The 15,493-nt window shown below is 30.9% G+C and overlaps 3 protein-coding genes and 1 non-coding gene across 6 annotated transcripts; 2 read left to right on the forward strand and 2 right to left on the reverse strand.

The window, feature by feature from the left end:
* The first annotated feature begins 230 nt into the window (after positions 1–230).
* LOC112756063 (uncharacterized) lies at positions 231–2,889 on the forward strand. Of its 2 annotated transcripts, none has more exons than XM_025804483.3 (3): positions 231–607; positions 1,410–1,847; positions 2,588–2,889. In XM_025804483.3, the coding sequence occupies exons 1-3, from the start codon at positions 298–300 to the stop codon at positions 2,707–2,709; spliced, it is 870 nt and encodes a 289-aa protein (XP_025660268.1). In that variant the 5' UTR covers positions 231–297; the 3' UTR covers positions 2,710–2,889. The 2 variants fall into 2 exon arrangements, with proteins under 2 accessions (XP_025660268.1, XP_025660269.1); XM_025804484.3 differs by having other exon boundaries at positions 2,597–2,883.
* A 4,645-nt stretch (positions 2,890–7,534) lies between these two features.
* On the forward strand, positions 7,535–9,238 carry LOC112756064 (F-box/kelch-repeat protein At5g43190). Its single transcript, XM_025804485.3, has one exon. It carries the CDS (start codon positions 7,878–7,880, stop codon positions 9,081–9,083), a length of 1,206 nt encoding a protein of 401 aa, XP_025660270.1. The 5' UTR covers positions 7,535–7,877; the 3' UTR covers positions 9,084–9,238.
* Positions 9,239–12,396: 3,158 nt separating this feature from the next.
* Positions 12,397–15,158, reverse strand: LOC112756065 (mitochondrial outer membrane protein porin 2). 2 transcript variants are annotated; one of them, XM_025804486.3, is made up of 6 exons: positions 14,939–15,157; positions 14,780–14,847; positions 14,099–14,212; positions 13,748–13,834; positions 13,458–13,666; positions 12,397–12,927 (listed from the first exon to the last, which is right to left on the reverse strand). In XM_025804486.3, exons 1-6 carry the CDS (start codon positions 14,991–14,993, stop codon positions 12,621–12,623), a joined length of 840 nt encoding a protein of 279 aa, XP_025660271.1. In that variant the 5' UTR covers positions 14,994–15,157; the 3' UTR covers positions 12,397–12,620. The 2 variants fall into 2 exon arrangements, with proteins under 2 accessions (XP_025660271.1, XP_025660272.1); XM_025804487.2 differs by lacking the exon at positions 14,780–14,847 and having other exon boundaries at positions 14,939–15,158.
* Positions 15,146–15,219, reverse strand: TRNAT-AGU (transfer RNA threonine (anticodon AGU)). Its single transcript has one exon. It is a non-coding gene; the product is annotated as a tRNA-Thr (tRNA).
* Positions 15,220–15,493: the final 274 nt, after the last annotated feature.

The following is a 15,493-nucleotide window of genomic DNA, read 5'->3' on the forward strand; positions in this document are numbered from 1 at the left end:
ATACCCAAATATAATTGATAGATAAAAAGATCTTTTTGCATGAGATACCCAAACATAAAATTACTTTTACTTCTCCATAAGATCTTTTAAAAAAAGATAACTGAACAAAAAAAAAGATCTTTTTCACTTTAAAAAAAACATTTCTTGTCAAAGAAGAATGGATTCAAATTTCTACAATTATTATAAAGATTTTGTTCCAAAATTGATAGAATCGTACTTCATTTAAAAGGTTGGAGTAATCTCTGTTTTAATCAATTTGAAACATACCCTTAGCATCAGCATTCTCCCATAGTCAAGATGGCTGAGACCTCCAATCCCAAAACCAAAACCGAACCGGATCTGAGTCGCTATTACAATGTTGTGACCGCAACAGGCCTTGGATTCCAGATTGGTGTAGCTGGGGACACTGCATTCCAGTTTCTTAAAGGCTTACATGCTTCTCCCAAAGGTGTTAGTACCTTCCACCGCCTTGGAAGCGCGTGCCAGAACGTGCGTCTCCGACCCTATGCAAGCATCCTCGCCGCCGTTGTTGGCAGTGCTTGTGCTCTTCACAAGGCCCACGACAAATGGCTACGCCCAATCCAGGATATTCAAGATACACAAAAAGGTACACGTGTACGTGCTTCCATTGCAAGTTCTTGATCAAGTGTTTTTCTTGCTACTTTTCTCAATATAAAATTTATTTTTTCTGGTAAAAAAAAAAAAACAAGAAAGTGCACTCATGCAAGTATTACTATAAAAGGCTAATTTCATGGTGTCTATGAATTGGTGTTTAAATTTTGTCTAATTTATCTTTTATAATAAATTTTAAGATGAAAACTCAGATGCAGTCGACTTCACATGAAGTTGATACCTGAGAGCCGTTAAATGATTTGACTGATTTAACTAAACTTTTATTCAATGACTAGCAGATATCAACTTCACGTGAAGTCACCTGACTTTTCACCAAATTTTAATTTTTTAAAAATTATTTATTGTTATATCTTTTAAATTAAATATTATCTTTTAACATTTTTTAGTAAATAAACACCACTTTTTAGGCACTATAATATTTACCTTATAAAATAAATATGAAATCTTCACGAGATTTAAATCTTAAAGTTGAGATTTAATAAAAATTTTATAAAATTTGTAGAGTCATTTAAAATTATAAATAAAAAAAATTAAAGAGTTAAATTAAAATTAATTTAAGAGTATAAGATAAAATATTAATATTAGAAGTATGAGTTTAAAATGTATTATTAAATTATTAAATTAAATTAAAAAAATTGATTTAATAACTAAATTATAATAAAAAATAATAAATTTTGATAATTTTTAACATTTCCTCTCGTAAATTTAGAATCCAAATTGTCTGTAATTGTTATGTTCTGTGTTTGTTATTTGAAAAATTGCTTCTGTATGTACAGTTGTTTTAACGAAGGATCAATCCCCGAAAGGGCGGTTTTGTGAAACTGCCTATGCAACTGGCTTGAATTTCCATTTCGGGCTTATTGGGGGCTCCGCCTACCACTTTCTCAGAGCATTGGACGGCGGTGGCTCCCCCCGCCTCGGTTGTGCGTTCCGCGCAGTGCGCCTCAACACGCTGGGTGTCGCCGGCAAGTTTGGTGCCTGGTCCCTACTCAGCGACACCTTAATATATGCATCGTCCGTTGCTCTTAAACGGAATTATGATGACTCATGGAAAACTACCATTGTTGCTGATGCTGCTGCCATAGGGCTGCTCTCAGCCCGCCGTGGCCTCCCTGCCGCTGCTGCCTTTGCCACCCTTGCCGGCGGTATGGAACTTCTTCTCGCGGGGCTGGACCATTGTCTTCTTCAAGATAACCAACCATGTAAACAAAAAGGTTTATTCTCTCTTATCAATCTATGTTACATAATACATATGCTAACTTGCTTATCAAAAATGCTATTTTTAATATATTTATATATAAATTTATATACATATATGTGTAATTTAATTTATTTTTAATGTATATTTATATTTTAATATATATTTTTAAAAAATATACACTAAAAATTTATTTTAGTAACTAATTTTAGTATATACGTGATATAGTCGTTTTATTATAAATACTTGACTTGTCATTTAATTATTACTTCAGTGCACAGAAAATATTTAAGAATTTTTTCATATTATATGCTAAAAATAAGTCATTATATAAGATACGTAACTAATAATTATGGAAAATTTTGTTTATACTGTTAGAAAAGATTTGATTATTTTACTGTTACATTTTTTATTATTTCTAGAGATCCAAAACTTTGTTAAAATAATATGTCAAACAATATGTATAAATATATGAGTCTAATTTAGTGACTAATCTTTTCTGCTCATCAAAAGTTTTATTACTTAGCATTTACTGATCCGACGGATACTTTTTTCTTTTTTCTTTTTTTTAAAAAAAAATATGTTTTACAGCAGCTTGGTAAAATAGTTTGTATTTCCATTATTCAAAACATATCGATGTTGGTAAGATTGAAATTTTAGGTGGATGATGGATCCTCATAAGTTGCTTAATCCAAATGAGTTTATTTATTTATTTATTTTGACTGATATGCTAACATATTTGATGTCAACAATAAGCATGCAAAGAAGGTGTAGAGGCAGAGCATGTGGATAATAATATTCAAGATATGAATCCAACTCAACAAGCTGAGAAGACAAACACAAACATGGTTGAAGAACAAGACAATGTTGGAAGCTAAAGCTCGCATTATTTTTATACAAAATCCCAGTTATGTTTTTTTTCTTTTTAGTTATAAGCATAGTTTATTTCAAAAAATAAGAAATGATTTACTCTCTTTACATTTGATACCACTTTACTTTGGTTAGGAAAATCTTTAGTATATTCATGAGAGTATGAGGCAAACAAATTTGACTTAGGTGTAAACTTTTTAAATAAGTTCCCTTTAAAATATAAGGGTTTTTATTAATAGTAATTTATGAATAAATTATTTTGTGTTTAAATTTTTTGTTATAGAAGTATTTATTTTAAAATTATAGTTTTTGAATAAATGATTCAAAAAATATAATTTTTTTACACGTTAAAATAACGATGATAATAAATACCCTTTAATATTGAATATTAATTTTACATTACCTAATTTCACTTATTTTTAAATTATTTATACTCATAATTTAAATCAGTGTCTTTTAAAAATTTTGTTTTTAAATTTGCTCAACTAGTTTTGTTAAAATGTGTTTTAGATCTATATTCAGTCATTATCTCTTTTTACATATTTTCATGAATATAATAGTATTTTGTTCATTTTAATCAGTTTAAAATTTTCTTACGAACTTGCCACTTTCATGAATGTGTTAAAAAGAACATAAAAAAAAAAAACATTTCGTACATGAAGAGATACATAAAAATAAAATAGTGGAAGGCCAATACTTCTAGTGGAATATTGCGTAAAAATGGTGGTGGAGCGCTAATATTTTCGGTAAAAACAGTAGCACCTAATACAAATTATATAAGGAAAAGTATAGGTAACCAACAATATTTTTGAACAATGTGTGAACAATATGAATAATAGGGTTAAAAGAGTAAATTAATCTTAAATTTAATTAGTAGCATTAAATTAGGATGTAGTGTATTTTTATTTGATTGGTGATTGTTGTTCATGTTGTTCAAAATGGTCATTATTTACCTAGCACTCCTCGTTATATAAATATCCTCAATGCATAAAACTAAAAAAAAATGATGGAGTATTGTACTCAAAACAAGGATTTAAAAATTAGAACTTACTAACATTAGGGTTAAAATGATGTGTGTGATCCCAATTACATTGAATTCCTTGTTAACCTGTTGCCATATAAAGTGTTCAACTTCTTCATTCACTGCCACAAAAAGTTAAAGATTCCAGTGTTTATGATCCCTTCATAATCCCCTTCTTGAGAGTGGTAACTTGTCCTTGAAGCAACTCCATTGTTCCTTCCCCTTTAAGAGTTCATCATCTGCTACAATCAGTGAGAATAGCAGAATTCATCATATTTTGAAGCAACTTGGTTGATACATTTTATTAAGATATAGTGTTTTTATAGGGAGGAGAGAAAATGTTTTAATTTTACAAAATAAATCTTGAAAATGTTGAATTTTTGTGGTTGACTTTTGTCAACTCATAATAAATTAAACCTCCATGATTGTGACTTGCAATTGGGTGCAATTGGGTGGAGGTTCAACAAGCTTTTAGTCTAAGTTTTGTTAATAAATATTTTACGAGCACCACTTAATATTATTTATTTTGAAAAAAAAATCTATAAATTTCTTATATGATAGTAAATGAATTGGATACTTGTTAGTTAAATCTTTAATTTCCAAAATAATGTTTTCCTTAGGGTTGCTCACAAATTTATTTTCAATGTATATTAAAAGATATCAAGCTATAACAGCAAAAAACAAAAAACAAAATCTTATAGATGAATAATATATAGTGTTCCTAATAACAAGGTTATTGTTCATTATAAATTAAAGAGTAAAGTATCGTTTTTGTCCCCAACGTTTGGGGTAAGTTTTATTTGTGTTCCTAACGTTTAAATCGTCCTATTTATATTCCTAACGTTTATAAACGTGATTCAATGTTATCCTACTATCAATTACACTAACAAATCAGATTATATTTTTCAATTATTCTCACTTGGATGTATTCATTCTCAATTAGGTCTCCCTTGGATGTGCTCGATTTTAATATTATACCCACTATTTGTGTTTAGATTCAATTATGTTCCTAAAAAAGTGAATTATGTAAATGTTGTAGGAATTAGTTTCAACTTTTGATGAGCTATTTTTTGGAGTGGATCATCGATTCTATCCTAGACATTTGTATTCTAATTTCAAGAAGAGATTTTTAAAACTCAAACTAAAGCGTTCATGATGTGTAATTGACGGCAGGATAACATTGAATCACTTTTACAAACGTTAGGGATACAAATAGGACAATTTAAACGTTAGAGACACAAATAGGATTTATCTCAAATGTCGGGACAAAAACAATACTTTACTCTAAATTAAAAAAAAAAAAAAAAAAACTGTGCAATGCAATATCAACTAATTAGAAACTACAGCCACAACAAAGATAGAAAAAAGAGAGCATTGAGACCAATGCAATAGCTTCAAAAATTGACACAATTTTGAAAATCATATCATCTATGAAAGAAAGTGGCCAACAAAGCTTCTTCCACTTCAATGAAGACATTAAAAACTTCCAACTCCATGATTTCTTCCTTAGCTTCTTGAATAACCATGTCTTCTTAGTAACTATGTCACTTGATCCTCTCTCCATAATAATAGCAATCTCTATATTAATATTATTGCTATATGATTTTTGCTTGGATACTCATAATGAAAAATGGTTAAATATATAATAAGGAATAAAGCAAAAAAGACTTGGGAGAATCTATTAATATTAGTACCACGTGGTTGGTCTTTTAGGCCAATATTTCATTCTAATTCAATGGACTAATAACAAAAGATGCCCCAACTAACTGAGAAAGAGTGTAGAGAATATTGTGGCAACTATGAATTATTAATACTAATAAGGAATCAAGTTTTATGCTTGACAAGATTTGAGTCGGTGTTCTGCTGATGAATTCGTGTGTAGGTTCTACCGAAAGCTCAAAAAACCTACCACTTTAAATCAAAATTTAAGTTCGATATATATTCCATTCAAATTACACAAAGTTGATGCATAGAGAAAGTATAGGGAGTTAATGGTCTAAGTGTACAATGCAATGGAGATTTAGAAAATATTAGAGATATGACAATTAGTGTTACATTGTCCTGTCAGGTTACGCTTTTGGATGAGTGGTTTCATGATATGGTATTAGAGTGTTAGATTCGAAATGTCAAGAGTTCGATTCTTGGTGAACCCCAAAATCATTTTAAACCTTTGGGATGAGTGGTTTTATGACATGAGATGTTCTTAAACATTGTCTAATACAAAATGAAATGAAAAATAGGCAATTTCTTTTTTTTTTTTTTTTTTTGTCAGGGAAAAATAGGCAATTTCTAATGTCTTGAAATTAAACAGATATTTAGAAGAATAAATAATTTCTCTTACCGAAAAGAATTGTCCAAAAAACAAAATCCAAAAGAAATAGCCCAAAAGGGTCAGTCAATACAAAATGTAAAATTATAAATACTATAAATCTTATGAAGCCCAAAAAGAGCCCATTTCATACAATCCAATCAATTTGTTTTCATGATCTAAAATTAAAAAAAAAAATCTTGAATACCCAAAAACAAAATCTTAAAATGTTGGAATTTGACTCGGACATAGATAAGCATGAATTGTATGAGTCATCATTAATTACTAAATGCAGGTTTCAAAAGATACTATGTATATATGGGGTGATATTAGTTTTGAATTCTATGATGATATTACTTGGATTTGACTTGTCACTTATGTATCAATGGAGATGATGATTAATTGATGATGATGATGGCGGTGTTAATATTAAATTGTTTTTCTATAATGACTTTGTCTTTGTAAACACTAATTAAAAGATTTAGACTTTGAATTTATGTTTATGATTGCGTTCAACGCGGAATATATATTCTTCAATACGCCCAAATTTCTCTGTACATTTTTTTTAGTATTACTATTTAAAATGAAAGTTTTTTTCCCTCTAAAAAAATTAGAGATTTTAGAATTTTTTTTCCCGAATAACCATAAAGAGAATACGAATTCCAACCAAAATCAAGCAACTTTTCAATTAGGCTATTTCGTTTATAGTTGTTAGAATTGAATCACTCTAAAAAAATAAATTTATGCTATCATCTAAATATATAATTATAAATTATTTAGTTAATTTTTTTAGGGTTAAGTATAATTTTATTTTTTAAGGTAGGGATTGAAAAATTTTTTTAGTTTCGACTTTTTTTTGCCTACAAAATCACCACCTCTTCGAAGATGATGAGGAACGCGACCAGGCGCGTCGCGGCAAGGTAAGGGTGGGTTGCGGCAAGGCTAGGGCTCAAGTTACGGCGCTGCAAGGTTGAAGTACGGCAAGAGACGAGACGAAGGCTGAACGAGGAAGAGGGGCGACGTATACAGTGTATAATGATTTAAACTATACTAATAAACTTAAGGTTTAATTCAATAAAATATTCGTGTTAATTATTTTTCAAAATTATTTGACCTGGAAATAAAGCATTTACAATTTTTTTATATTGATTTTCTTGATGCATAATAATGTCTATGCAAAGCACGAGTAATCTCCTAATTCATAAATAGTTGTCAAAATTAAATTGATAATTAATCTGATTAGATTACTAATTTTTTAATTCAACAAGCAAATCACTGGTTAAGCCATTTAATATATGGGAAAGTATGAAGAATTAATGGAATATTTATACAATGTGTACAATGGAGGTTTAGAGAATATTAGAGATATAATCATTAGTGTTACATTTTTTCATCAGTTAAAGCTTTTGGGATCAGTGGTACCATGACATGGTATTAGAGCGTTAGATCCGAAAGATCAAGAATTCAATCTTTGGTGAACTCCAAAATCAGTTTAAACTTTTGGGAAGATGTTTATTATCGCTATTACACGAATGGTTATTCTAGATAGTATGAGAGATGTTCATTTTGTAACTCAATAACCCATTGTATACATTGTACAAATAGTTCATTGTCTCCCTCGCGAAATCCTATATAATTATATATTTTTGTTAAAAAAAAGTATAGATACTGTAGTGAAATTAAATGTTCGGATAAAATAATTTAAAAAAAAAGGTTGAATGACTGTTGAGATGGTAGCTAACTTGCTATACTTAAAGTGTGAACTAAGACTCAAGTTTGAAGTCCACGTTACCCCGCAAGTTGTTTCTGACTTTAGAGATGAATAATCAAACATCTTGGTAACTCCGATGAGAATCAACAACAACATGATCATGAAGAGTTCTCCAAGATCTTCTTCAACACCAATGGATCCAAGAATCTGGAGCAAGCTACCTCCAGAGATCTTAGAATACATCCTCTCTTTTCTTCCCCTCAAAACCTTCCTCAATCTCAGGTCAACTTGCAAGTCTTTCTGGTCTCTCATCTTCACTCCTCCTTTCATAAACAAACACTCTTCTTCTTCTTCTTCTTCTTCTTCACCTTTCTCTAACTTCCTCTTCCTCTCACACCCTCAGTTCCACCATAGCCACTTCACTCTCTATGACTGCAACCACGCCACGTGGCGCAACATCTCCCTCTCCCTCACCACCAATGATTCTTCCTCCCTTCACCATTCTTCTCCATCATCATCATGCTTCACCACACTTGTTTCATCCGGTGGGTTGTTCTGTCTCTCCGATCCAACCTCATGTTCTTTGCTTGTGTGCAATCTCTTGGCAAAAACTTCTAGAAAGATTCAATATCCAAGTTTCAATCTTCACCTTGAGCATCTCACTTTTGTTACAACCCCAAAAGGGTACACAATTTTTGTCCTTTTCTCTCACTCTTCTTCTTCTCCTTCTTCAAGTTCTAGTAATGTGTTTGTCTATGACTCAAAGGTGCTATCTTGGACAAGATTTGAAGGGCGTTTTGGGGTTAATTTAGGTGATAACATTCGCCAGCATCAAGGTGTTTACTTTAATGGGGGTTTGTATTTTGCAACCCCAGAGCCATTTTCTGTGGTGAAATTTGATTTGGGGATTGGGAAATTGGAGAGACCAATTGGGGTGTTACCAAATCAAGTTACATTCTTGAGATTGGTGGGGGATGGAGGAGAGGGTAAAAAAATGTACTTGGTTGGTGGGGTTGGGAGCAATGGAATCTCAAGGAGCATAAAATTGTGGGAGTTTTGTGAAGAAAATGATTATGGGAATTATTGGAATGAAGTTGAGAGTTTACCTGATCTTATGTGTAGGAAATTTGTGTCAGTTTGTTACCATAACTATGAACATGTTTATTGCTTTTGGCATGAAGGGATGATATGCATTTGTTGCTACACTTGGCCTGAGATTTTGTATTACTTGGTTTCAAGGAAGACATGGCATTGGCTTCCAAGGTGCCCTTCTTTGCCTCTCAAATGTAGCTGTGGATTCAAGTGGTTCTCTTTTGTTCCTAATCTCTATGCTGCTGTTTGAGACATGTATGTAATGTATCACCCTTTTTGTCTTTTATCTTCTTTCTTCTCTTTAATTTTTCAGTTGCTTTTAGTTTGTTGGAGATATCCTTAGATTTGGTATGTTTTTTTTTTTAATATGATTTTTGGAATGAGAATGATACTTGATTAGTTGAACTTACAGTTTCTTAATTTACTAAGGATTATTGCTTAAGCAGCTTCTGTGTGTGTTTGATTCAGTATTAAAAAGATATTACTTCTGTAGTTCTGTTTAGCTCTAGAATTGATTTCTCAAAGTAGTAATTAGTAATAATCAAAAGTCATATGTTAGGAATTAGGATAGTGCCATCAAAGTTACAGGTAACAATTTTCACCTAAACCATATTGATTAACACTTTCTTGTCATCTTGTAAATTGTCTTATGCTTAGTCTTTGGGTTATTTTATCAAATTCAATGGTATAATAACTAAAAATATATTTTTATCCAACAAATTTCCTGAACTAAATTGCTTTTCTAATACTACAAATTGTTGAAATTTATTTTTAATATTTTTAAAATAAGTTACAAATATGTTTTGAATTTTAAAAATATAATAATTAAGAAATATAAAAATAATATTATATAGTAATTTTTATTCTCTTAACATGAAAATATCAAATATCATTTTCAAAATAAGGATAAAAATATAAAAATTTCAACAATAAATTTTAAAACTTAAAACAAACATAATATTATTTTTATAAACAATTTCTAAAAATAAATTAAAATTTATTGAAAATGACGTTATCAACTCAATCCAATTGCCGTTCTTCCATTAATTTGCATTGTTTATGCTCTTGGATTTAGATTGGTACGTCTTTATCGATACTGACACAAGATAATTTCCAGGATCAGGTAAGATGTTACAACATACAAATCAGAATATATAGCTTCACGATAACATCAATCTAATCATATTTGACTATGTAAAATCTTAGCAGTTATTAATGATTATTATCATTTTCTTTGTAGAAAAAAGGGAATATCTCTGTGGTTTTGTATAGCTATTCTAACACGATACATGTTACAACTTTTGACCTTCCAATTTGTGCACTTTATGTTTTTCGTATGAGAGAAAGAAGAGTGTATTTTCCAATAATGTGAGAAGAGAAGTGTTTAACTTTGTTATGGGAGCTACAAAGTGGTGCTTTCGATTTGTGATTTCGAAAATAAAAAAAAATTTAATGTTAAAATCGGACCGTCTGTTTTTTATTTTAAAAAATAAAAAAAATACAAAATACAAAACAAATCATGCGATTTGTAGTTTTTTTTTTCAAACAAATCGGATCCTCTGATTTGTAGTTTACTTTTTTCTTCAAACAAATCGGACCGTCCGATTTGAATAAAATACCATATTAAAAAAAAATACATAATCTTCCAATAACAATATATTAAACATATATTTAAACAATATAAAAAAATTAGCCCCAATTTGTATCGCTAGCTGCTCCCTTTCATATTTATAAACTTCTTCTCTCTTTGAATTTCTCTTTGATGCCTTCCATCATTTTATTTTTGACATGGCTTGGGAAATGGTCTAACCACTTAATTAGAGGGTTATTGAAAACAAGCGTCACTTTCTTTCTTCACTCATAAATTTAGTTCACAATATTTACGGTCTCATATATTAAAGTCAACTAATTTAACATTATCTAATTTTTTTATATAAAAAAACTTTAATATAATACTTAATTATTATATTTTATAGTGTTTTTGAAAATTATAGGGGTGGGACAATACAATACGCCTTCCGTCCATAATTTTAAAAAATACTATAAAATACATTATCTGAGTATTACACCAAAATTTCATTAATAACTAAAAAATAAACGATCTTACTTACCTATAAGTAAATCATGATAGAACTTCCGTTATTTCGAATTAATGCTTGATATTGGTTTGATGAATTTTAGTAGTAGTTATAATAAGACCAATCCTAAATTGAAAGACAGTAAATAAAATGAAGTTTCCGATTGGCATTTGAAAAATACTAAGGACAGTTAAAAAACAATTACAGGTTGCATGTCAAGTGTCATAGGCCAAAAAATTCAATGGTCATTAAGTTTCCTTTGAAAATATTATGGAAAATACACAATTATTAATTAAATACCGTCTATGTAGCCTAATTAATTATATTTTTATGCCTACTACTGGAATAGTCATATAAAACAATGAATCTAATTCAATGTCAATGAACAATATTTTATGCTAATCAAAATTAAACTCATAAATTTTGCATGTTATTGACTTCTACTTAACAAAAGATATAATCATTTTGATAGATCAAGATAGTATAGGTGTCACATAATAAAAGTTATAAATTTAATAATAGTTAATAATTTTACCAATTTTTTATTTTAAAAGAATTGTTCTCTTACAAAATCACATCGAAAATAGAAATTTCAAAATGGCAAATAAAGCTTTCATGGTTGTGGAGGTTGCCAGCTACTACCAAGTACCAACCAACAACACTTTTAACTTACATTTCTTGTAGCTGGGGCTAGGGAACGAGTATTAGTATTAGTGTACTATTTCTCGAGTCCACCTTCAAAGCTTAAATAAAAGAATGCTGACTTTTTAGGCACAATTCTTAGGACTACATTAAGAGGGATAAAAAGAATCTTCTTAAATAAAAGTATCCCAAATTATAAAATTAGAATCAATTTAGACTGATTGAACAGGGTCCCAGAAAAAGACAATAACCGGTCATTATCTCTAAATATTTTAGGTGCCTTAAGTAAACAGTTATAATATATTATATTACAAAATAATGTCGGTGTTTAGAAGCTAACAAATAATTGTCAATGAGTGGCAAGTAAAAATTTATACTCATTATTTTTCCAGGTCAAAAAAATATGAATATTGATTCTCCTATATATTAATCCGTAATTATGATCTCACACTGATAATGAATTATTGTATTATAATATGAACCATAACAAAGACAGGAAGTCTACAAAGACTGCTAAGCACTAAAAAATAGAAGGGGGCAATAATTGCTCAGATTCTGCATGCAATTAATGCAACATTTCAAAAAGGGTAACGTGTTCATAACTTGAAAGAAGCTTACAAAGTGTTTACAATTTTGCGCTACTAATTGCAAGTAAGTGGACTTTAGCCCAAATCAGCTCAAAGGATGAGGGGTGAGTTCACTATGGGGAGATATCAACAAAGGTGAATGCGTATGCAAATTGCAACATATGGAACTGTGAATTCACTGAAAGACCAAACTTCATAAATTCAAGCAACACCCAGAAGTTTAAAATTAATTAATGATAATTAGTTTCAAATTAGATGCTATCAATAATTTAGATTTCATTCCCATGACAATGTCAATACAATCTCAATACAACCAATCAATCATTTGAATATAATAAGAACAAAATTGAAGGCATCGACAATCTATATCGATTTCCTAAACTTTCTTACTCTGTTCTACCTGATTGAAGAAATATGTGGGAAAAAACATGGAATATTTTATCTGTTGAGATTTAGCATTATCACTATATATAAATTCATTTATGGCTTGAGCAAAAGGGAGAAGCCAAACTTGGGGCTATTTTCCAAAGCCTTCGTTTCAAAGGCACCCGAGATAGTCAAGAATGACTTGTCTGTAAGCTCATGCTGCAACACAGCTCCAAGGTTCCCGTGGTTGTTCAGCTTTGCTTTCACAACCGTCTGTGTATCGACTACGTATGAACATCCCACTGTCAATGTGTTCTCATTGGTAGAGAACCTTCTGCTAATCTCTCCTACAACGGCGCCCCCATTCAACTTTTCCAGCTGATGCAAATACATTACCTTCATGGAGTCTCCTTTGTCAGCTCTACAAAAGTATACAGAAAAAGAAAGGGAGGAAATAATTATATACCGAGGCATAATTCTTTGAACATTGACATTGCAAATTACTCACACCCTGATAAGTTGTAAAGTATGAATCTCAAAACAATCAATACATGTAAACCAACAGTTATTCAACCAGAGTTGCAACAGCAAAATCTTACATGCTGAACGCTTAAGTATAAAGAAACAAGAAAAGAACCTCTGATTAAAAACATCCCACCAAAATAAGAAGGAATTTCATTCCAATAAAGTAATCATCCGAATTTAATATTTAGCTTTGAGGGCATGGCTTGTGAAAGTCACAGTTCAAATCTTGGAATCGCCTCTTTGCTTCCAAGAGATTGCTCTGTACATCTATCCTTTGCACTCCTCAAACCCATGACCAGTTAAGCGCCCATGCGCTATGGGGCATAGCTTTGAGGGCATGCCCCTTTTAACTTATATTTGACTTTGTAAAAATGCATTACTTATGTCAATTTAACATTCAACAATTAAAAGTATTTCTATACTTACAAAATTACTGAAGCATTGGAAGTCGGCATTTTCAAGCAAACACCAGCATTGTACTTTGTTAACTTGCCAATAGCCGTTGAAAAGCTTGTTTCTGCCCCAAATGCAATGCCAGGAGTCCCAATTGTTGCAGAAAAATCAATTGTAGGGGAACGATTGAAACCAAAGGCAGTAGTAAAAGCCACATGATCATGAAGATACTGAACCTCTAACTGCATCAAAAAACAACAACTTACTAATATCCCAAAATGATATATTTCTCTCCAATCATATATACCAAACAATCCCAATACCTTGCCAGAGTTGTAATCAGGTACTCGTATGGATGCAATGGCTTTAGCAGAAGGCAATATGTCTGATATAGTAAATGTTGTCAATACCTACAGAACAGATATCAGTTACTACAAGGCATAATATTTCAAAAGATCACTTTTTTAAAAATATTAATTTCAATAACACCACTTTTAGTTAGAGTCATTTAAAAAGAAAGGATTAAGGATTTGTGCATAGCTTCTTAAAAGGTAAAAAGATATAGGAGCAATGCATCAAATAAGGAATATAAACAAAAAAATTTTAAAAAAAGAGAGAAAGAAATTAGGGAGAGCAACATACACTTGAGAAAGAAATTAGAGAGAGCTACATACACTTGATTCAGTATCAACTTTGACATGAACATCCGTTTTGTCTTTGTATTTAAACAACGCAGCCACATTTCCAGATGAGAGTCCTCTACTTTTCAACAATGTGGAACTCAAATCCTGAAATTACAATCAACAACAAAAAACAAATTTCAATAGCAGCCAATAAATCTCAACAGCATACACCATTACACCTCATAAACAAATCATACAATTACAACATCTAACCAATAATTGCTATTACACTGACAGCAACTTCTATGAGATTAATTTTGACATATCAATATATCACCAATGTAAAATATTTCCCATTATCAACCAACCAAATACCACCCCCTTTATGCCACATTGGACATAAACATAATAATTGCCAAACTACAAAACTACCATAAAAAAGATAGTAATTCAGAATTTCAGATTCTATATCCTACACTGGCATCCTTATAACTCCTACAGTGTATTCGAATATAATAATAACTCTTTACTTCAAAAACGAGCTCGTACGGTAAAATAGAAAAAAAAGCAATAGTTTTATCTCTGAAATGGATAACTACGAACAACGGAAATAATGATTCATGTAATTTGAACCGCAAAAAAATGGAGCATGGCGAAATGAATATTAAAAAAAATTCAAATTTGGTTTTGATTTGGAAATCAAGGATCGGCTAAAAATGAAGGAAAACGCACAACACCGGTGTTGGAGGAGGAAGAGATAGTGAGTTTGTGATCAGCGTTGTAATCCTTCGTTAGGACATCTGCAGGAGGGGGAAAAACGCGATTTTTGAAAACGAGAATCAGAACCAGAATCAGTGCGAGGAAGAAAGAAGGAGGAGTTAGGGTTTTTACCTCTGGCCTTGCTGCCAATAGCAGAGAAGAATCCAGGTCCTTTGTTGCTTGACATTTTTGAATCTGAAGCTGGATGTGTTGCATAGAAAGAGAAAAACACGCAGAACGAGAGAAAAGAGGGAAGAATGGGGTTTAGGTAAAACCCTTTCTCTTTGGCGTCCCCCAAACGACGTCTTCACTTGACCAAAAAAAAGGGCTTGAAAAAAGTGCTCTCGTTGAGAGTCGAACTCAAGACCTCCCGCTTACTAAACGGGTGTTCTAACCAACTGAGCTACGAGAGCTTGTTGGCTATGCAGGATTAATATAATATAATAATGCATATTGATTTTGATAAAACCAAATTTATATTCTATACTTAGTAGTATTTTCCATTAAAGAAATAATAGTCTGTTTTTCTGATGTGTATATATATAGGCATATTATGTCAAGAGTTAGTTTTAGAATAAATAGTAGTTTGTTGTATCTGAACTATCTACTTATTATTTTACTAAGGAGAAGAAGAGACCACCCCCTACGGATTGGATTAAGGCAAATGTGGATGCTTCATTCAGAAAG

The sequence above is a fragment of the Arachis hypogaea genome, chromosome 6, assembly GCF_003086295.3.
Source record: "Arachis hypogaea cultivar Tifrunner chromosome 6, arahy.Tifrunner.gnm2.J5K5, whole genome shotgun sequence".
In the NCBI taxonomy this organism is placed as follows: domain Eukaryota; kingdom Viridiplantae; phylum Streptophyta; class Magnoliopsida; order Fabales; family Fabaceae; genus Arachis; species Arachis hypogaea.